This window comes from Lampris incognitus, chromosome 5, assembly GCF_029633865.1.
Source record: "Lampris incognitus isolate fLamInc1 chromosome 5, fLamInc1.hap2, whole genome shotgun sequence".
NCBI classification, from domain to species: Eukaryota; Metazoa; Chordata; class Actinopteri; order Lampriformes; family Lampridae; genus Lampris; species Lampris incognitus.
In genome coordinates this window covers 69,684,709-69,707,053 of record NC_079215.1, presented here as the reverse complement: position 1 = coordinate 69,707,053, position 22,345 = coordinate 69,684,709, and the positions used below count along the sequence as shown (strand labels likewise).

At 47.5% G+C, this 22,345-nt stretch overlaps 1 protein-coding gene across 4 annotated transcripts in view; it reads left to right on the top strand.

Moving 5' to 3' along the window:
- The first annotated feature begins 5,124 nt into the window (after positions 1 to 5,124).
- LOC130113312 (spectrin beta chain, non-erythrocytic 1-like) overlaps positions 5,125 to 22,345 on the top strand; it is a 126,507-nt gene continuing 109,286 nt past the window's right edge. For 2 of the 4 annotated variants that reach the window (XM_056280895.1, XM_056280899.1), the window contains exon 1: positions 5,125 to 5,328. In XM_056280895.1, coding sequence (XP_056136870.1) covers positions 5,175 to 5,328 — 154 coding nt within the window. In that variant the 5' untranslated portion in view covers positions 5,125 to 5,174. Of the gene's footprint in view, positions 5,329 to 14,287; positions 14,653 to 22,345 lie in introns of those variants that run through there. The other 2 variants (XM_056280898.1, XM_056280896.1) reach the window with 2 other exon arrangements.

Genomic DNA, 22,345 nt, shown 5'->3' with positions numbered 1-22,345 from the left:
CGAAAGCAAAGTTTGATGTAAAAAAAATCTTATTTCAAATACAAATCATTATTTCTAACCTTGTCAATGTCTTGACTCTATTTTCTATTCATTTCACAACATATGGTGGTGAATAAGTGTGACTTTTCATGGAAAACACGAAATTGTTTGGGTGATCCCAAACTTTTGAACGGTAGTGTATATCTGGGTGTCATCAGTATAACGGTGGAAGTCCAAGTTGAAATGGCGGAGAATCTGACCAAGACGGAGGATGTAGATGATAAAAAGGAGTGGGCCGAGTACAGAACCTTGTGTGACTGTGGATGGAACAGAGGAGTGGTTGTGAAGTGAGATGAAGTGTGACCTGTTGGAGAGGTAGGACTGGAGCCAGCTGAGTACAGTGCCTTCAATTCCGACATCTTTCAATCTGGTGAGCAGGATGTTGTGGCTCACAGTATCGAAGGCTGCACTCAGGTCGAGGAGGATGAGGATGTTAAGGGCTCCAGTATCAGCAGAGATGAGGAGGTCATTAAGTACTTTAAGGAGTGCAGTTTCAGTGCTGTGGAGTGGAGTGGGCGAGAACCAAACTGGAGGGGTTCGAGTAGGTTGTTGGAGTGTAGGTAGGTTTGGAGTTGTGTGGCGACAATGCGTTCCAGGATTTTAGAGAGGAAGGGGAGATTGGAAATTGGCCGGTAGTGGTTGAGGCAGGATGGATCAAGACCAGGTTTCTTGAGAATTGGGGTGACAGCTGCAGTTTTGTAGGCAGTGGGGATAATTCCATGGGACAGTGAGGGATTGAAAAGTTTGGTGAGGTAGGGGCATAGGGCAGGGTGGCATTTCTTCAGTAGCGGGGTGGGGAGGGGATCAAGGGAGCAGGTTGTGGATTTTGATGAGCTGATGAGTTCAGAGATAGTGGTAGGGGCAACTGGAACAAAGTGGGAGAGGTGGCGATCAGGGGGAGGGGTAGGGAGGTCAAGAGGAATGGGGAGAAGAGGGGCTGGAGTAGGTGCTGCCGAGTCAGATGCAGGGGACAGTGATTTGTTGATAGCAGCGATTTTGTCTACAAAACATTGGAGAAATGAGTTGCATTGTTCAGGAGTAGAGTTGGAGAGGGCATCGGTACGGGGCTTGAGGAGGTTGTTTACAGTGGAGAAGAGGGTGCGGGGGTTGCGGTCGGAATCATTAATGATGGTGGAAAAATAGGCAGACTTGGCGGCGGTGAGGGCCTCTTTGTAGGCAGAGAGGTGGAAGTTATGGGCTTCTTGATGTACAGTGAGAGATTTTTTCTCGTCAAGTCGTTCCGGTTGGCAGGCAGTCTGTTTCATTGTGCGGAGTTCAGGTGTGAACCAGGGTGCAGAGGTGTTGAAGGAGACTGTTTTTGTTTTGAGAGGGGCCAGTGTGTTGAAGGAGGCAAACAGGGTGGCGTTGAGGTGATTGGTGAGATCATCAGGTAAGGTAGAGGCTGATTCCAGGGGGAGAGCAGAGGAGAGCAGATCAGAGAGTTGAAGGGGGTCAATGGATTTAGTATTGCGGAATGTTATTTCTCTGAGGAGGTGTGGCCGAGGAGTTGGGGATGAAATAGTGAACTGGATGAGATTGTGGTCTGACAGAGGACATGGGGATGGATGTATGTTGTGTATCGGTAGATTGACTGAGCAGACCAGGTCAAGGATATAGCCTTTGACATGGGTGGGGAAAGTGACGTGCTGGGTGAGGTTGAAATTGTCCAATAGAGTGATGAATTCTGATGCAAATTTACAGGTGGGTAAATCAATGTGGATGTTAAAATCACCAAGCAGTAGTAAGTGTGAGGAGAGAGATGAGGCTCTTGTGAGGGGTTCAGAGAGGTCGGACAGGAAAGATGGATTTGGTGTGGGTGGCCGGTAGATGAGAATGACAGCCATTGAGCAGGTTTTAAAAGCGAGGAATTCAAATGATGAGACGGTGGGGAGTGAGAGCTCAGTGGTCCTGAAGTTCTGATTGAATAAGGCAGCAAGACCACCTCCACGACAGGAGGGACGGGGTCTGCAGATGTAGCCAAAACCAGGGGGGATGCTTCGTTGAGGGAGAAAAAGTCGCCAGGTTGTTGCCAGGTTTCAGTGAGCAGGAGAAAGTCAAATTAATTATCAGTGATTGCTTCATGTAGGATAAGGGCTTTGTTATTTAGTGATCGGGTGTTAAGGAGGCAAGGTTGATGGAATGAGAGGGCAACGTAGTGGGGACATGCTGGAGAGGTCTAGGGTTGTCCAGGTTAGCAGTGCGGGGGGGGTGCAGTGGAGGGGGGCCGGTGGGAGCATAGGGTTTGGATGTGGGATATCGTATCGGGGTTAGTGGAAGGATGTAGATGACGGGAGTGTCTGGGGCCGTGATGAAGATAATGGCGGCAGCGGAGGATGCCAGCAGACAGAGCGGAGGTACCGTGCAACAGAGGATAGCCGGTAGTTTTTGTTGAGGGACAGGAGTTCATCAGGAGAGCAGTGTAAGGGAGGAGGAGGGAAGCTAATAAAACGGGAAACCAGGGTATTCTCTGTAGTCGTAATAAGGGGGGTAGCGTAAGTAGAAACAGAAGAGGGCAGCAGAGAGTTGGTTCCATGAGATGGGTGGGTTAATAACGCTGGAAATGTAAGAGGGGTAGCGCAGAGCACGGACGGGATGAGGCTAGCTACTCACCATATGAAGGGGAGTGCCGCCGCCAGGGATGGTGATGTCCACATCACGCTAGTCCCAGTTGATGGTGGCCCAAAGAGGGATAGTGTCCACTGCCGAGGGAAAATAAAGAAAATACTCCAGCGGGCGTTGGGGGACGAAGCCAGATCCGCTAGCTAGCGTGGAGAGCCAGGAGGTCAGAGCTCACGTAAGCTAACGTTAGCCGAGTGGTGGTTAGCCAGTCGGCTAGTTAGGCGGCTAGCACGGAGGGCCGGAATCCCGTAAAGCTAACGTTAGCCGAGTGGTGGTTAGCCAGTTGGCTAGTTAGGCGGCTAGCACGGAGGGCCGGAATCACGTTACGTTAACGTTAGTCGAGTGGTGGTTAGCCAGTTGGCTAGTTAGGCGGCTAGCACGGAGGGCCGGAATCCCGTAAAGCTAACGTTAGCCGAGTGGTGGTTAGCTGGTCGGCTAGTTAGGCGGCTAGCACGGAGGGCCGGAATCACGTAAAGGTAACGTTAGCCGAGTGGTGGTTAGCCAGCCGGCTAGTTAGGCGGCTAGCAGGGAGGGCCGGAATCCCGTAAAGCTAAGGTTAGCCGAGTGGTGGTTAGCCAGTCGGCTAGTTAGGCGGCTAGCACGGAGGGCCGGAATCCCATAAAGCTAACGTTAGCCGAGTGGTGGTTAGCCAGTCGGCTAGTTAGGCGGCTAGCACGGAGGGCCGGAATCCCGTAAAGCTAACGTTAGCCGAGTGGTGGTTAGCCAGTCGGCTAGTTAGGCGGCTAGCACGGAGAGCCGGAATCCCGTAAAGCTAAGGTTAGCCGAGTGGTGGTTAGCCAGTCGGCTAGTTAGGCGGCTAGCACGGAGGGCCGGAATCCCGTAAAGCTAACGTTAGCCGAGTGGTGGTTAGCCAGTCGGCTAGTCAGGCGGCTAGCACGGAGGGCCGGAATCCCGTAAAGCTAAGGTTAGCCGAGTTGTGGTTAGCCAGTCGGCTAGTTAGGCGGCTAGCACGGAGGGCCGGAATCCCGTAAAGCTAACGTTAGCCGAGTGGTGGTTAGCCAGTCGGCTAGTCAGGCGGCTAGCACGGAGGGCCGGAATCACGTAAGCTAACGTTAGCCGAGTGGTGGTTAGCCAGTCGGCTAGTTAGGCGGCTAGCACGGAGGGCCGGAATCCCGTAAAGCTAAGGTTAGCCGAGTGGTGGTTAGCCAGTCGGCTAGTTAGGCGGCTAGCACGGAGGGCCGGAATCCCGTAAAGCTAAGGTTAGCCGAGTGGTGGTTAGCCAGTCGGCTAGTTAGGCGGCTAGCACGGAGGGCCGGAATCCCGTAAAGCTAAGGTTAGCCGAGTGGTGGTTAGCCAGTCGGCTAGTTAGGCGGCTAGCACGGAGGGCCGAAAAAACCGGGACAGAGAGGAGAAAGACAAGATGGTGGGAGAAGCGGCAGCCACACACGACGCCAGCGGAACTCTCCGATTTAAACCACACACAGACATACAAAAGGCGACAAGACAAACAAGAAAACAACAGCGAATCCAGCCGACAACAGAAGAGCAGTGGCACATGTATATACATAAATATATATATATGTATACATGAATATGTGTGTGTGTGTGTGTGTGTGTGTGTGTGTATATATATATATATAGTAGCGAATTCGGGGGGCAGTCTGGGAACCGCTGCCGCAGCCGGGACACGGACCCGTGTCTCCCACTCCGCAAGCGACAGCGTTAACCAGTCGACTAAAGGGTCCGACCCGTTAGGCAAGGACCAACGTGTCTACTTATCCATGCACGTTACACTATATATATATATATATATGTGTGTGTGTGTGTGTGTATATATATAAAGGGCTACTTTGTTGTAATAGGAAGGTCAGAGGTACATGGTTGGGTAGTGAAGCTGATTTGGGGAAACAAGAGAGCTGCTGTTCATTAGTAAAAACCGGATGTTGACATCCTGGATTCCCTACGCAGTGCGCACACACACTGAACACACAGTTTGTTGTTTTGTTTTGGCATAATTAAAAAGCAAACAAACGGGGATTAGAACATCCTGAAGTGTACCGTGGGCCCTCAGTAACGAACTGCACACACACACACACACGCACACAATGTCACTTTACAATGTGTGTCCATGTTCCTGTGCTGGTTTGAAATTCTTGAATTGAAATTCGTGAAAAAGACACAGAGAGATGTGTGTAGTGATGTGTGTGGTATTGGTTTGTACTTGTGTGTAGTATATGTGTGTGGTGATGTGTGGAGTATATGTGTGTAGTGATGTGTGTAGTGATGTGTGCAGTGATATGTGTAGTGATGTGTGCAGTGATATGTGTAGTATGTGTGTAGTATGTGTGTAGTGATGTGTGTAGTGTGTGTGTGTGTCGTGAGTGTTAAGTGATGTGTGTAGTATGTGTGTGTGTAGTGATGTGTGTGGTATATGTGTGTAGTATATGTTTGTGGTATACTGTGTAGATTGATGAAATGTTCTTCTGTCTCTCAGGGCTTCAGGAAAAGCCTCCAATGTGTTGGTGTGTTTGGTGAGAGGTCAGAGGTGAAAGGTCATGATGACGACGGTGGCAGCTGAGCTGGACCAGATGGAGCTGCAGACGCAGTACAGCAGCACCGACACGGTCAACAACCGCTGGGAGGACGAATGGGACAACGAGAACAGCTCCGCCCGCCTGTTTGAACGCTCCCGCATCAAAGCCCTGGCAGGTGTGTGTGTGTGTGTGTGTGTGTGTGTGTGTGTGTGTGTGTGTGTGTGTGTGTGTGTGTGTGTGTGTGTGAATAGGAGGAAGAATGGAACCTGGTGAAGACAATAAAATGTAGATATGTGTTGTGTTGGATATAATTGTGGACATAGTGCTGCTTAGTATGCAGATCGTTTAGTATGCAGATCAGTGTATATGTATGTGGCATTGTCGCAGAACCGCTGTGTTCAGCTGTGTGTTCAGCTGTATGATGAGCTGTGTGTTGAGCCGATTGTTCAGCTGTATGTTGAGCCGATTGTTCAGTTGTATGTTGAGCTGATTGTTCAGCTTTGTGTTGAGCTGCATGATGAGCTGGGTGTTGAGCTGTATTGAGCTGATTGTTCAGCTGTGTGTTCAGCTGTATGATGAGCTGTGTGTTGAGCTGTATGTTGAGCTGATTGTTCAGCTGTATGTTGAGCTGTGTGATGAGCTGTGTTCAGCTATGCTGAGCTGTGTTGAGCTGTGTGTTGAGCAGAAAATGTTCTGTTGTGATGAAATCGGGCTGTGTGCTGAGCTGTGTGTTGAGCTGTGTGATGAGCTGAAAATGTTCTGTTGTGATGAAATCGGGCTGTGTGCTCCTACAGAGAAACTGTTGCCAGATTTCCTTCAGCTCCTGAATGGTTCCAAATGGGTAACATGACCTTCCTGCTCGTCATCCAATCAGATTGTTACATCGGTGCTTACAGTAAACGACATCACTTCCTGCTGGTTGTCTGTGGGTCAGTGAATTTTCAGTGGTTTGGTTTGTGTTAACATGTTGGTTGGAGATCAGATGGTGGCTGGCTGTGTGTGAATCACACTTCCACTTCATGTCCTTACTGCCAATGGTTAATGGGTCCAAAATAAAAGATCCGTTTCTAAAAAGTACCATGGTCTTCATCAGTCAAATGCAGATGCTACCTTCACGTCTTGTGTTTCAATAGCTTGTCGTGACTCAGGTTGTGTTCATAGTGAGGGACTCTACAGACGCTGATTAACGGTGAATATTTTCTCTAGGGAGGTCTGGGTCAGTCGCTCACAGATAAAGAAACATATGTTTAGCCATATGATGATGTTCACTAGTCATATGATGATGTTCACAAGTCATATGATGATGTTAACTAGTCATATGATGATATTTACTAGTCATATATGATGATTTTCACTCATCACATTATATTTACTAGTCATATGATGATATTCACTAGTCATATGATGATATTCACTAGTCACATGATGATATTCACTCGTCACATTATATTTACTAGTCATATGATGATGTTCACTAGTCATGATGATATTCCATTAGATGATATTTACTAGTCATACGATGATATTCACTAGTCATATGATGATATTCACTAGTCATATGATGATATTCACTAGTCACATGATGATATTCACTCGTCACATTATATTTACTAGTCATATGATGATGTTCACTAGTCACATGATGACATTTACTAGTCATATGATGATTTTCACTCATCACATTATATTTACTATGGATATGATGATGTTCTCTAGTCATATGATGATATTCACTAGTCATATGATGACATTCATTAGTCACATGATGATATTCACTCGTCACATTATGATATTTGCTAGTCATATGATGATATTCACTAGTCATGTGATGATATTCACTCGTCATATGATATTTACTAGTCATATGATCATGTTCACTAGTCATATGATGACTAGTCATATGATGATTGGTTTGCGCCTTTTCGGTGGAAACTCCCTCCTTTCTGAGTCTTGCCTTGTCTTCTGCAGCATGGCGGAGATCATTATTATAAAGTGCAGCTCCTTCCCAGACAAGTTTTCTCCAGGTGGCGCTGTTGGTTGCTGTGTCCTCCCAGGTCTTAGGGTCTATGTGGCATTCTTTTGGTGTTCACTTGGATGTTATCCTTATACCTTTTCTTTTGACCTCCCGGGGCACGTTGTCCTATGAGAAGCTGAGAGTATAGGACTTGTTTTGGAAGGCGAGGGTCAGGCATACAGATGACATGGCCAGTCCATCTGAGCTGGTGTTGGGCAATGGCGGCAGTGATAGCAGGAATGTTAGCCTCCTCCAGGACGCTGGTGTTGGTGCATCTATCTTCCCAGGTGATCTTGAGGATTTTCAGAGGCACCTCTGATGATGTGCCTCTAGTGCCTTCAGGTGCCTGCTGTATGTGGTCCAGGATTCTGATCCATACGGTAGGATGGGCAACACTACCGCTCTGTAGACCAGGATTTTCGTCCTGGCCTGGAGGTCGCGGCTTTCAAAGACCCTTTTCCTCAGTCTTGAGAAGACACCACTGGCACAACTGAGGTGGTGGTGTATTTCCTCATCAATATTAGCTTTGGAGGATAGGAGGCTTCCAATGTATGTAAAGTGGTCCACATTTTCCAGTCTGGTTTTGTCAACATAGATAGTTGGGGGTGGAGCAGGGTTATTTGTGTTGGGTGGTGGCTGGTAGAGGATCTGGGTCTTTTTTAATGATAAGGGCCAGACCAAGCTGCTTGTATGCCTTGGCAAAAGCATCCAGAGTGCACTGGCCATGAGGGCATTGTCATCGGCATACTGCAGCTCCATGATGGATAAGGTGGTGGTGCTGCTTTTAGCCCTGAATCTGTTGATGTTCAGGAGTTGTCCGTCGGTTCTGTACATGATTCTGACTCCTTGTGGCAGGTGTTTACCCATAAGATGGAGGATAGCAGAAATGAAAATGGAGAACAGGGTAGGAGCAATGACACAGCCCTGCTTGACTCCAGTGTGAACCCTGAAGGGTTCCGTTTCATCTCCACTGCCACTGAGTGCTGTGGCTGACATACTGTCATGCAGTAGTCTCAGTATCCGGATGTATTTGTCCGGGCAGCCAATTTTTGCCAGAACCATCCACAGAGCCTGACGGTTCACAGAGTCAAAGGCTTTGGTGAGGTCTATGAAGGCCATGTATGGTGGTTGATTTTGTTCCCGGCATTTTTCTTGTAGTTGGCGAGCAATGAAAATCATGTCCATGGTACCTCTATTTGGGTGAAATCCACTCCGAGACTCAGGTAGAATGTTTTCTGACTGTTTCATAACAACCAAAGCAACCATCAGTTTCATATACAAATTACCGTGAGCATTAACTAGAGTTACCACGGCCATGTGTATTATTCACTGAGGATTTCTGTATTGCTCCTCTGATCCAGTGAGACAAAACACTTTCTACTGCAAACCTCCTGTATCACATTTCAGGAGCTTTACTAAAGAGAATGACCAGCTTTTAACAGCCAATGAATATTTCTGCTCACTGTGACAACATTGCATTCATTGCATTGTAAAATTTGCTAACATGCATCCATCCATTATCCAAACTGCTTATCCTGCTCTCAGGGTGGCGGGATGCTGGAGCCTATCCCAGCAGTCATTGGGCGGCGGCGGGGAGACACCCTGGACAGGCCGCTAGACCATCACAGGGCTGTTGTTTGCTAACAATGGTTATTAAAATGATGAGGAACTGATCTGAAGTGCAGTAGTTCAAGTTCAAGTTTATTGTCATATGTATTTAGACTGCTACTGCTACTACTACTACTACTGCTATTACTTCTACAACTGTCGGTTGCTCCCATTAGGGGTCACCACAGCGGATCATCCATCTACATCTCTTCCTGTCCTCTGCATCTTCCTCTGTCACACCAGCCACCTGCATGTCCTCCCTCACCACATCCATAGACCTCCTCTTTGGCCTTCCTCTTCTCCTCTTCCCTGGCAGCTCCATATTCAGCATCCTTCTCCCAATATACCCAGCATCTCTCCTCCACACATGTCCAAACCATCTCAATCTTGTCTCTCTTATTTTGTCTCCAAACTGTCCAACCTGAGCTGTCCCTCTAATATACTCGTTCCTAATCCTGTCCTTCTTCATCACTCCCAATGAAAATGTTATCATCTTCAACTCTGCCACCTCCAGCTCCACCTCCTGTCTTTTCATCAGTGCCACTGTCTCCAAACCATATAACATAGCTGGTCTAACTACCATCTTGTAAACCTTCCCTTTAACTCTTGCTGGTACCCTTCTGTCACAAATCACTCCTGACACTCTTCTCCACCCACTCCACCCTGCCTGCAGTCTCTTCCACACTCCCAGTTACTTTTGACAGTTGATCCCAAGTATTTAAACTCATACGCCTTCGTCACCTCTCCTCGTAACCTAGCTTCTATTACTCTTTCCCATATCTTCATGCTGTGGCTGATCAACTTTATACCTCTGTAGTTGCTACAGGTCTGCACATCACCCTTATTCTTGAAAATCGGTGCCAGTATGCTTCTTCTCCACTCCTCAGGCATCCTCTCACTTTCCAAGATTGTGTTAAACAATCTAGTTAAAAACCCCACTGCCATCTCTCCTAAACACCTCCATGCCTCCACAGGTATGTCATCGGGACCAACTGCCTTTCCACTCTTCATCCTCTTCATAGCTGCCCTTACTTCCTCCTTGCTAATCCACTGCACTTCCTGATTCACTATCCCCTCATCATCCAACCTTCGCTCTCTCTCATTTTCTTCATTCATCAGCCCCTCAAAGTACTCCTTCCACCTTCTCAGCACACTCTCCTCGCTTGTCAGCACATTTCCATCTCTATCCTTGATCGCCCTAACCTGCTGCACATCCTTCCCAGCTCGGTCCCTCTGTCTAGCCAATCGGTACAAGTCCTTTCCTCCTTCCTTAGTGTCTAACCTGTCATACAACTCACCATACACCTTTTCCCTTTCCTTTGCCACCTCTCTCTTTGCTTTTCGCTGCGTTTCCTTGTACTCCTGTCTACTTTCTTCATCTCTCTGACTATCCTGCTTCTTCTTTGCCAACCTGTTCCTTGTCTTCCTTCCTCTGTCCTGATGCCACACCAAGTACCTCCCTAGCTGTCTCCCTCATTATTTCTGCAGTGCTTGCCCAGCCATCCGGCGACTCTTCACTACCACCCAGTGCCTGTCTTAACTCCTGCCTGAAGTCCACACAACAGTCTTCCTTCTTCAAATTCCACCATTTGATCCTTGGCTCTGCATTTACTCTCTTCCTCTTCTTGGTCTCCAAATTCATCCTACAGACCACCATCCGATGCTGCCTAGCTACGTTCTCCCCTGTCACCACCTTGCAGTCTCCAATCCCTTTCAAATTGCACCTTCTACATAAGATATAGTCCACCTGTGTGCACTTTCCTCCACTCTTGTACGTCACCCTGTGTTCCTCCCTCTTCTTGAAATATATATTCACGACAGCCATTTCCATCCTTTTCACAAAATCCACCCCCATCTGTCCTACCACATTCTTCTCCTTGACAACCTACCTACCCATCACTCCTCATCACCTCTGTTCCCTTCACCAACATGTCCATTGAAGTCCGCTCCAATCACCACTCTCTCTTCCTTGGGTACCCTCTCCACCACGTCATCCAACTCACTCCAGAATTCTTCTTTCTCTTCCATCTCACACCCAACTTGTGGGGCATATGCGCTGATAACATTCATCAACACACCTTCGATTTCCAGCTTCATACTCATCACTCTGTCCGACACTCTCTTCACCTCCAACACAGCCTTGACATACTCTTCCTTCAGAATTACCCCTACCCCATTTCTCCTCCCATTTGCACCATGGTAGAAGAGTTTGAATCCACCTCCGTTACTCCTGGCCTTACTCCCCTTCCCCCTGGTCTCTTGCACACATTACATTACTTTCCAGTCATTTAGCCGACGCTTTTATCCAACGCGACTTACAATAAGTGCATTTAACGTAGGAGATCAGGAGAACTACTAGTCATCAGAGGTCATAAGTGCATCTAAACAAGCATCTAAGAGCGAAACCAGTGCTAAAGTACAATTGCATTAAAGAAAAAATTTTTTTTTTAAATGAGTGAATACAATAAGTGCTAAGAACAAGTAACAGGGTAGTAGTTATAGAAGAGGTGAGTTTTCAACCTGCGCCGAAAGATGGGCAGCTACTCCGCTGTCCTAACATTAGTGGGGAGTTCATTCTACCACTGTTGGGCCAGGACAGAAAGGAGCCGTGACCGGGTCGATCGGCAGCAAGGGCCTCTGAGTGACGGGGCAACCAGGCAGCCCGAGGCAGCAGAGCGAAGTGGTTGGGCAGGGGTGTAGGGCTTGACCATGGCCGGGAGATAGGAAGGAGCTGTTCCTTTCACAGCCCACACACAGTATGCCACCTTTCTTCTTTCCATCATATCAGCCAGTTCTCTCCCTTTACCAGTCATAGTGCCAACATTCAAAGTTCTGACTCTCACCTCCACACTCCTACCCTTCCTCCTCTCCTGCTGCCTCTGCACATGCTTTCCCCCTCTCCTTCTTCTTCGCCCAACAGTAGCATAGTTTCCACCGGCACCCTGCTGGTTAACAGTACCACTGGTAGTTGTTTGTGACACAGGCCTTGACCGATCAAGTATGGAAATCTGATTTTATGATCCGCATATTTAATTTGGCGAAGGTTTTAAGCAGGATGCCCTTCCTGACGCAACCCTCTCCATTCATCCGTGTTTGGGACCAGCACCAAGAATGCACTGGCTTGTGCATCCTCAGTTGCTGGGTTATGTGTGTTTAGAATACGATGAAGTTATTTTGTTCTGGCTCTCTCTGCCTTAACACAAAGGACACAAGGACACACCAGCCCAAAAAAACAGGACAAAACTACAGACCTACATACACTATGTACCCAAGGAATTCCTACATTTCTCTCACAATATACAGCACACAGTAACACAACACTGTAAGGTGTATTGAGGAAGATAAGTCACTTAGTTTGAACTGCTTCCATTCGGATGCTGTGTCAGTTTCCATGGCAACGAGGGGTTGTCTCTTTATTCTGGATGGCATGTGACTGTGAATCATAGATAGATAGATAGATAGATCTATGTGTTGGTAAAGGTCTTCTACCAGGTTGTTCTGTCATATCTGCTGGTAAGACACTACAACTTCACTTCTTCTTCTAACTCAACACCATCTGCCTTCTTCTCCCTCATCTGGCTGCTGTGATGAAGATAAAAACACTATGCTCTCTGTCATGTTTCCTGGTGAAGGCCAACCAGACACCAACCATCTGTCATGTTTCCTGGTGAAGCCCTACCAAACACCAACCATCCACATCACACACTGCTACAGTCGGTAGGGTCTGGCATGTTTCCTGGTGAAGCCCTACCAAACACCAACCATCCACATCACACACTGCTACAGTCTGCAGGGACTGTCATGTTTCCTGGTGAAGTCCTACCGGACACCAACCATCCACATCACACACTGCTACAGTCTGTAGGGTCTGGCATGTTTCCTGGTGAAGTCCTACCTGACACCAACCATCTGTCATGTTTCCTGGTGAAGTCCTACCGGACACCAACCATCCACATCACACACTGCTACAGTCTGTAGGGTCTGGCATGTTTCCTGGTGAAGTCCTACCGGACACCAACCATCCACATCACACACTGCTACAGTCTGTAGGGACTGTCATGTTTCCTGGTGAAGTCCTACCGGACACCAACCATCCACATCACACACTGCTACAGTCTGTAGGGACTGTCATGTTTCCTGGTGAAGTCCTACCGGACACCAACCATCCACATCCCACACTGCTACAGTCTGCAAGGTCTGGTGTTGTCTTTAATACACCAGAAACAGGAAGAATAAAATGACATTTATTAACTCAATGCTCCTCACAATGGTAACTCTGCTGTTTGAGAGATGTTGCATGATGATTTCTTTGTTGAGAGTTGTTACGTGGTAACATTTCTGTGTTGAGAGATGTTACATGATAACATTTCTGTTTGGAGATGTTACATGATGATTTCTTTGTTGAGAGATGTTACATGATAACATATCTGTGTTTGGAGATGTTACATGGTAACATTTCTGTGTTGAGAGATGTTACATGATAACATTTCTGTTTGGAGATGTTACATGATGATTTCTTTGTTGAGAGATGTTACGTGGTAACATTTCTGTTTGGAGATGTTACATGATGATTTCTTTGTTGAGAGATGTTACATGATAACATATCTGTGTTTGGAGATGTTACATGGTAACATTTCTGTGTTGAGAGATGTTACATGAACAGACATGGTAACATTTCTGTATTGTGAGATGTTACATGGTAACATTTCTGTGTTGATGATGTTACATGGTAACATTTTCCTCTAAACTCATCACCAAGTCATGTGTAAATGATAGCAAAAGAAAGAAAAGCTTCATGTTGTGTCTTCAGTAAGTGGTGACTGTGTGTAATCATTAACTGTGTGTCATGTCTTATCACGGCAACACAATAACCCTGCCTTTATTACCAGCCCGTGTGTGTGTGTGTGTGTGTGTGTGTGTGTGTGTGTGTGTGTAATTGTGAGTTTGTGTGTGTGTGTGTTTTTGAGTGTATATATTTGTGTGAGGGGGGGTGGAACTCCTCCTTTGTTTGGGAGGTGACCTCTCTCTCTCTCTCTCTCACTCACTCACACACACACACATCATCATCATCATCATCATGTGGGATTGTCCCCCGCGTGGCAGGATGTGTGTGGAGGAAGTGCACTGAGGGAGCGTCAGGAATGTGAAGGCCTTTCTGGGTTTCTTCATTTGTCTTCTTCTGTGTTGAGCAAACAACAATAGCAGGAAATGGGCCAATGCCCCCCCCCCCTCATCTCCATGGACACGTGGTACCGCCCAGCCCCACCCTCCTGTCTGTGATATCCTCACCATACTGCTCCGCTATTGGCTGCACCACACACACACACACACACGTCCTCATGGGAAAGGTGTGCGCCGTGTGTGGGACACAAAGAGAGAGAGAGACTCTTTTCCTCTCAGTTTGTTTATCTGTGTGTGTGTCTCTCTCTCTCTGTCTCTGTCTCTCTCTCATTGGCTCTTGTCAAGAGTTTCAATTCAGGAATTTCAAGCTAGCACAGGATCGTAGTGTGTGTGTGCGTGTGTGACAGACAGAGAGAGAGAGAGAAGGGGTAGTGACTTTGTTTGGACGGGTTGGGAGGAGACAGTGTCGTAGACGTCCTGTCGTCTTTCGTCCGGCCAGTCCCACTCGTCTTCAGCACTCTCTGAAGGACAGACGCTCGCTCCTTCTTCTCTGGACTGTATCAAACAAACTGTCATCAGCAAAGGCACATATTTATTTTCATTTTCTTTTTTTTTTTGTGGAAAGCGTGTGTTGGGTTGTGTGAGTGATGGAGTTGGACTGGGACTCGCAGGACTGCCTCCACCCAGAGAATAGCTCAGCTCCTCAGCTGCTCCTCAACTTCAACCAGCTGGACGGACGCTTCAAACAGCTGCAAGGTGAGACAGCCGGCGTGTGTGGCACACTCGCTCTGTGCCGGTGTTCTAACGAGAAAGGAATCCCGCCCGGCAACACAGCCCCCTCTGTTCCATCACCCAGCTGATAGTCAGAAGGTCAAAGGTCAAAGGCCACGGCAGCTTGATGGACAACTGAGCGACAGACAGAGTCATGAGGGATTATAGAGGAGAGAGCTGGCATTTCATTTGTCATGATGATGAGTGTTTGTTCATATGTGTGGATGATCAGGAGCTCCACTCTCAGAGTGCCCTGTGGACTTTACCTGCCGATAAACTAATCACGCTGAGCCTGCTGCTCACCTACGTGTCTGCTAACCGCTAGCTGCTATCTGCTAGCTCCTAACTGCTATATGCTAACTGCTAGCTGCTATACACTAACTACTAGCTGCTAACCGCTGACTGCTATATGCTAACTGCTAGCTGCTAACCACTAACTGGTTCACTCCAGACTGGCAACGTGGGAGCGGTGACAGAGAGAGAGAAATATTCTTCTTCCATTTCAACCATCTGTTCGTGTAAACTCGTTTGGTCTGTGGTTTGTCAGTACGAGGAGTAATTCTGAGTTAGTTTTCTGAGTTGACAGACGACTGAAATACCCACAGATTCTTATGTTACCGTCGGTGTTCCCGCGTCGGCAGCACAGTGAGACTAAAGGAAGGTGGTTTGAGATGAAGAGATGAGCAGCGGCTGTTCTGCAGTTCACAGCCACAGACACTGCTCCCGGGTTGATGGGAGGAAGAGAAAAGAGAGAGAATGAGTGGATGAAGGAAAGCTCCTGGGTTGATGGGAGGAAGAGAAAAGAGAAGGAATGAGTGGATGAAGGAAAGCTCTTGGGTTGATGAGAGGAAGAGAAAAGAGAAGGAATGAGTGGATGAAGGAAAGCTCCCGGGTTGATGAGAGGAAGAGAAAAGAGAAGGAATGAGTGGATGAAGGAAAGCTCCCGGGTTGATGAGAGGAAGAGAAAAGAGAAGGAATGAGTGGATGAAGGAAAGCTCCCGGGTTGATGAGAGGAAGAGAAAAGAGAAGGAATGGGTGGATGAAGGAAAGCTCCCGGGTTGATGAGAGGAAGAGAAAAGAGAGGGAATGGGTGGATGAAGGAAAGCTCCCAGGTTGATGAGAGGAAGAGAAAAGAGAAGGAATGAGTGGATGAAGGAAAGCTCCCGGGTTGATGAGAGGAAGAGAAAAGAGAAGGAATGAGTGGATGAAGGAAAGCTCCCGGGTTGATGAGAGGAAGAGAAAAGAGAAGGAATGAGTGGATGAAGGAAAGCTCCCGGGTTGATGAGAGGAAGAGAAAAGAGAAGGAATGAGTGGATGAAGGAAAGCTCCCGGGTTGATGAGAGGAAGAGAAAAGAGAAGGAATGAGTGGATGAAGGAAAGCTCTTGGGTTGATGAGAGGAAGAGAAAAGAGAAGGAATGAGTGGATGAAGGAAAGCTCCCGGGTTGATGAGAGGAAGAGAAAAGAGAAGGAATGAGTGGATGAAGGAAAGCTTCCGGGTTGATGAGAGGAAGAGAAAAGAGAAGGAATGAGTGGATGAAGGAAAGCTCTTGGGTTGATGAGAGGAAGAGAAAAGAGAAGGAATGAGTGGATGAAGGAAAGCTCCCGGGTTGATGGGAGGAAGAGAAAAGAGAAGGAATGAGTGGATGAAGGAAAGCTCCCGGGTTGATGAGAGGAAGAGAAAAGAGAAGGAATGAGTGGATGAAGGAAAGCTCCTGGGTTGATGAGAGGAAGAGAAAAGAGAGAAAATGAGTGGATGAAGGAAAGCTCCTGGGTTGATGAGAGGAAGAGAAAAGAGAAGGAATGTGTGGATGAAGGAAAGCTCTTGGGTTGATGAGAGGAAGAGAAAAGAGAGAGAATGAGTGGATGAAGGAAAGCTCCTGGGTTGATGGGCGGAAGAGAAAAGAGAGGGAGTGAGTGGATGAAGGAAAGCTCCTTGATTGATGAGAGGAAGAGAAAAGAGAGGGAATGAGTGGATGAAGGAAAGCTCCTTGATTGATGAGAGGAAGAGAAAAGAGAGGGAATGGGTGGATGAAGGAAAGCTCCTGGGTTGATGGGAGGAAGACAAAAGAGAGGGAGTGAGTGGATGAAGGAAAGCTCCTTGATTGATGAGAGGAAGAGAAAAGAGAGGGAGTGAGTGGATGAAGGAAAGCTCCTTGATTGATGAGAGGAAGAGAAAAGAGAGGGAATGGGTGGATGAAGGAAAGCTCCTGGGTTGATGGGAGAAAGAGAATAGAGAGAGAATGAGTGGATGAAGGAAAGCTCCTGGGTTGATGGGAGGAAGAGAAAAGAGAGAGAATGAGTGGATGAAGAAAAGCTCCTGGGTTGATGGGAGGAAGAGAAAAGAGAGAGAATGAGTGGATGAAGGAAAGCTCCTGGGTTGATGAGAGGAAGAGAAAAGAAAGGGAATGAGTGGATGAAGGAAAGCTGCTGGGTTGATGGGAGGAAGAGAAAAGAGAAGGAATGAGTGGATGAAGGAAAGCTGCTGGGTTGATGGGAGGAAGAGAAAAGAGAGAGAATGAGTGGATGAAGGAAAGCTCCTGGGTTGATGGGAGGAAGAGAAAAGAGAGAGAATGAGTGGATGAAGGACAGCTCTTGGGCTGATGAGAGGAAGAGAAAAGAGAGGGAATGGGTGGGTAAAGGAAAGCTAGTGGGTTGATGGGAGGAAGAGAAAAGAGAGGGAATGGGTGGGTGAAGGAAAGCTCCTGGGTTGATGGGAGGAAGAGAAAAGAGAGGGAATGGGTGGGTGAAGGAAAGCTGATGGGTTGATGGGAGGAAGAGGAAAGAGAGGGAATGGGTGGATGAAGGACAGCTGCTGGGTTGATGAGAGGAAGAGAAAAGATAGGGAATGGGTGGATGAAGGAAAGCTCCTTGATTGATGAGACGAAGAGAAAAGAGAGGGAATGGGTGGATGAAGGAAAGCTCCTGGGTTGATGGGAGGAAGAGAAAAGAGAGAGAGTGAGTGGATGAAGGAAAGCTCCTTGATTGATGAGAGGAAGAGAAAAGAGAGGGAATGAGTGGATGAAGGAAAGCTCCTTGATTGATGAGAGGAAGAGAAAAGAGAGGGAATGAGTGGATGAAGGGAAAGCTCCTTGATTGATGAGAGGAAGAGAAAAGAGAGGGAATGAGTGGATGAAGGAAAGCTCCTGGGTTGATGGGAGGAAGAGAAAAGAGAGAGAATGAGTGCATGAAGGAAAGCTCCTGGGTTGCTGGGAGGAAGAGAAAAGAGAGAGAATGAGTGGATGAAGGAAAGCTCCTGGGTTGATGGGAGGAAGAGAAAAGAGAGGGAATGAGTGGATGAAGGAAAGCTGGTGGGTTGATGGGAGGAAGATAAAAGAGAGGGAATGAGTGGATGAAGGAAAGCTGGTGTGTTGATGGGAGGAAGAGAAAATGGAAGGAATGAGTAGATGAAGGAAAGCTGGTGGGTTGATGGGAGGAAGATAAAAGAGAGGGAATGAGTGGATGAAGGAAAGCTGGTGGGTTGATGGGAGGAAGAGAAAAGAGAGGGAATGGGTGGATGAAGGAAAGCTCCTGGGTTGATGAGAGGAAGAGAAAAGAGAGGGAATGGGTGGGTAAAGGAAAGCTCCTGGGTTGATGGGAGGAAGAGAAAAGAGAGAGAATGAGCGGATGAAGGAAAGCTCTTGGGTTGATGGGAGGAAGAGGAAAGAGAGGGAAATGGGTGGGTGAAGGAAAGCTGGTGGGTTGATGGGAGGAAGAGAAAAGAGAGAGAGTGAGTGGATGAAGGAAAGCTCCTTGATTGATGAGAGGAAGAGAAAAGAGAGGGAATGAGTGGATGAAGGAAAGCTCCTTGATTGATGAGAGGAAGAGAAAAGAGAGGGAATGAGTGGATGAAGGAAAGCTCCTTGATTGATGAGAGGAAGAGAAAAGAGAGGGAATGAGTGGATGAAGGAAAGCTCCTTGATTGATGAGAGGAAGAGAAAAGAGAGGGAATGAGAGGATGAAGGGAAAGCTCCTTGATTGATGAGAGGAAGAGAAAAGAGAGGGAATGAGTGGATGAAGGAAAGCTCCTGGGTTGATGGGAGGAAGAGAAAAGAGAGAGAATGAGTGCATGAAGGAAAGCTCCTGGGTTGCTGGGAGGAAGAGAAAAGAGCGGGAATGAGTGGATGAAGGAAAGCTGGTGGGTTGATGGGAGGAAGAGAAAATGGAAGGAATGAGTAGATGAAGGAAAGCTGGTGGGTTGATGGGAGGAAGAGAAAAGAGAGGCAATGAGTGGATGAAGGAAAGCTCCTGGGTTGATGGGAGGAAGAGAAAAGAGAGGCAATGAGTGGATGAAGGAAAGCTGGTGGGTTGATGGGAGGAAGATAAAAGAGCGGGAATGAGTGGATGAAGGAAAGCTGGTGGGTTGATGGGAGGAAGAGAAAATGGAAGGAATGAGTAGATGAAGGAAAGCTGGTGGGTTGATGGGAGGAAGATAAAAGAGAGGGAATGGGTGGATGAAGGAAAGCTCCTGGGTTGATGAGAGGAAGAGAAAAGAGAGGGAATGGGTGGGTAAAGGAAAGCTCCTGGGTTGATGGGAGGAAGAGAAAAGAGAGAGAATGAGTGGATGAAGGAAAGCTCTTGGGTTGATGGGAGGAAGAGGAAAGAGAGGGAAATGGGTGGGTGAAGGAAAGCTGGTGGGTTGATGGGAGGAAGAGGAAAGAGGGAATGAGTGGATGAAGGACAGCTGCTGGGTTGATGGGAGGAAGAGAAAAGAGAGGGAATGAGTGGATGAAGGAAAACTCCTTGATTGATGAGAGGAAGAGAAAAGAGAGGGAATGGGTGGATGAAGGAAAGCTCCTGGGTTGATGGGAGGAAGAGAATAGAGAGAGAATGAGTGGATAAAGGAAAGCTGGTGGGTTGATGAGAGGAAGAGAAAAGAGAGAGAATGAGTGGATGAAGGACAGCTCCTGGGTTGATGGGAGGAAGAGAAAAGAGAGGGAATGAGTGGATGAAGGAAAGCTGGTGGGTTGATGGGAGGAAGATAAAAGAGAGGGAATGAGTGGATGAAGGAAAGCTCCTGGGTTGATGGGAGGAAGAGAAAAGAGAGGGAGTGAGTGGATGAAGGAAAGCTCCTTGATTGATGAGAGGAAGAGAAAAGAGAGGGAGTGAGTGGATGAAGGAAAGCTCCTTGATTGATGAGAGGAAGAGAAAAGAGAGGGAATGGGTGGATGAAGGAAAGCTCCTGGGTTGATGGGAGAAAGAGAATAGAGAGAGAATGAGTGGATGAAGGAAAGCTCCTGGGTTGATGGGAGGAAGAGAAAAGAGAGAGAATGAGTGGATGAAGAAAAGCTCCTGGGTTGATGGGAGGAAGAGAAAAGAGAGAGAATGAGTGGATGAAGGAAAGCTCCTGGGTTGATGAGAGGAAGAGAAAAGAAAGGGAATGAGTGGATGAAGGAAAGCTGCTGGGTTGATGGGAGGAAGAGAAAAGAGAAGGAATGAGTGGATGAAGGAAAGCTGCTGGGTTGATGGGAGGAAGAGAAAAGAGAGAGAATGAGTGGATGAAGGAAAGCTCCTGGGTTGATGGGAGGAAGAGAAAAGAGAGAGAATGAGTGGATGAAGGACAGCTCTTGGGCTGATGAGAGGAAGAGAAAAGAGAGGGAATGGGTGGGTAAAGGAAAGCTAGTGGGTTGATGGGAGGAAGAGAAAAGAGAGGGAATGGGTGGGTGAAGGAAAGCTCCTGGGTTGATGGGAGGAAGAGAAAAGAGAGGGAATGGGTGGGTGAAGGAAAGCTGATGGGTTGATGGGAGGAAGAGGAAAGAGAGGGAATGGGTGGATGAAGGACAGCTGCTGGGTTGATGAGAGGAAGAGAAAAGATAGGGAATGGGTGGATGAAGGAAAGCTCCTTGATTGATGAGACGAAGAGAAAAGAGAGGGAATGGGTGGATGAAGGAAAGCTCCTGGGTTGATGGGAGGAAGAGAAAAGAGAGAGAGTGAGTGGATGAAGGAAAGCTCCTTGATTGATGAGAGGAAGAGAAAAGAGAGGGAATGAGTGGATGAAGGAAAGCTCCTTGATTGATGAGAGGAAGAGAAAAGAGAGGGAATGAGTGGATGAAGGGAAAGCTCCTTGATTGATGAGAGGAAGAGAAAAGAGAGGGAATGAGTGGATGAAGGAAAGCTCCTGGGTTGATGGGAGGAAGAGAAAAGAGAGAGAATGAGTGCATGAAGGAAAGCTCCTGGGTTGCTGGGAGGAAGAGAAAAGAGAGAGAATGAGTGGATGAAGGAAAGCTCCTGGGTTGATGGGAGGAAGAGAAAAGAGAGGGAATGAGTGGATGAAGGAAAGCTGGTGGGTTGATGGGAGGAAGATAAAAGAGAGGGAATGAGTGGATGAAGGAAAGCTGGTGTGTTGATGGGAGGAAGAGAAAATGGAAGGAATGAGTAGATGAAGGAAAGCTGGTGGGTTGATGGGAGGAAGATAAAAGAGAGGGAATGAGTGGATGAAGGAAAGCTGGTGGGTTGATGGGAGGAAGAGAAAAGAGAGGGAATGGGTGGATGAAGGAAAGCTCCTGGGTTGATGAGAGGAAGAGAAAAGAGAGGGAATGGGTGGGTAAAGGAAAGCTCCTGGGTTGATGGGAGGAAGAGAAAAGAGAGAGAATGAGCGGATGAAGGAAAGCTCTTGGGTTGATGGGAGGAAGAGGAAAGAGAGGGAAATGGGTGGGTGAAGGAAAGCTGGTGGGTTGATGGGAGGAAGAGAAAAGAGAGAGAGTGAGTGGATGAAGGAAAGCTCCTTGATTGATGAGAGGAAGAGAAAAGAGAGGGAATGAGTGGATGAAGGAAAGCTCCTTGATTGATGAGAGGAAGAGAAAAGAGAGGGAATGAGTGGATGAAGGAAAGCTCCTTGATTGATGAGAGGAAGAGAAAAGAGAGGGAATGAGTGGATGAAGGAAAGCTCCTTGATTGATGAGAGGAAGAGAAAAGAGAGGGAATGAGAGGATGAAGGGAAAGCTCCTTGATTGATGAGAGGAAGAGAAAAGAGAGGGAATGAGTGGATGAAGGAAAGCTCCTGGGTTGATGGGAGGAAGAGAAAAGAGAGAGAATGAGTGCATGAAGGAAAGCTCCTGGGTTGCTGGGAGGAAGAGAAAAGAGCGGGAATGAGTGGATGAAGGAAAGCTGGTGGGTTGATGGGAGGAAGAGAAAATGGAAGGAATGAGTAGATGAAGGAAAGCTGGTGGGTTGATGGGAGGAAGAGAAAAGAGAGGCAATGAGTGGATGAAGGAAAGCTCCTGGGTTGATGGGAGGAAGAGAAAAGAGAGGCAATGAGTGGATGAAGGAAAGCTGGTGGGTTGATGGGAGGAAGATAAAAGAGCGGGAATGAGTGGATGAAGGAAAGCTGGTGGGTTGATGGGAGGAAGAGAAAATGGAAGGAATGAGTAGATGAAGGAAAGCTGGTGGGTTGATGGGAGGAAGATAAAAGAGAGGGAATGGGTGGATGAAGGAAAGCTCCTGGGTTGATGAGAGGAAGAGAAAAGAGAGGGAATGGGTGGGTAAAGGAAAGCTCCTGGGTTGATGGGAGGAAGAGAAAAGAGAGAGAATGAGTGGATGAAGGAAAGCTCTTGGGTTGATGGGAGGAAGAGGAAAGAGAGGGAAATGGGTGGGTGAAGGAAAGCTGGTGGGTTGATGGGAGGAAGAGGAAAGAGGGAATGAGTGGATGAAGGACAGCTGCTGGGTTGATGGGAGGAAGAG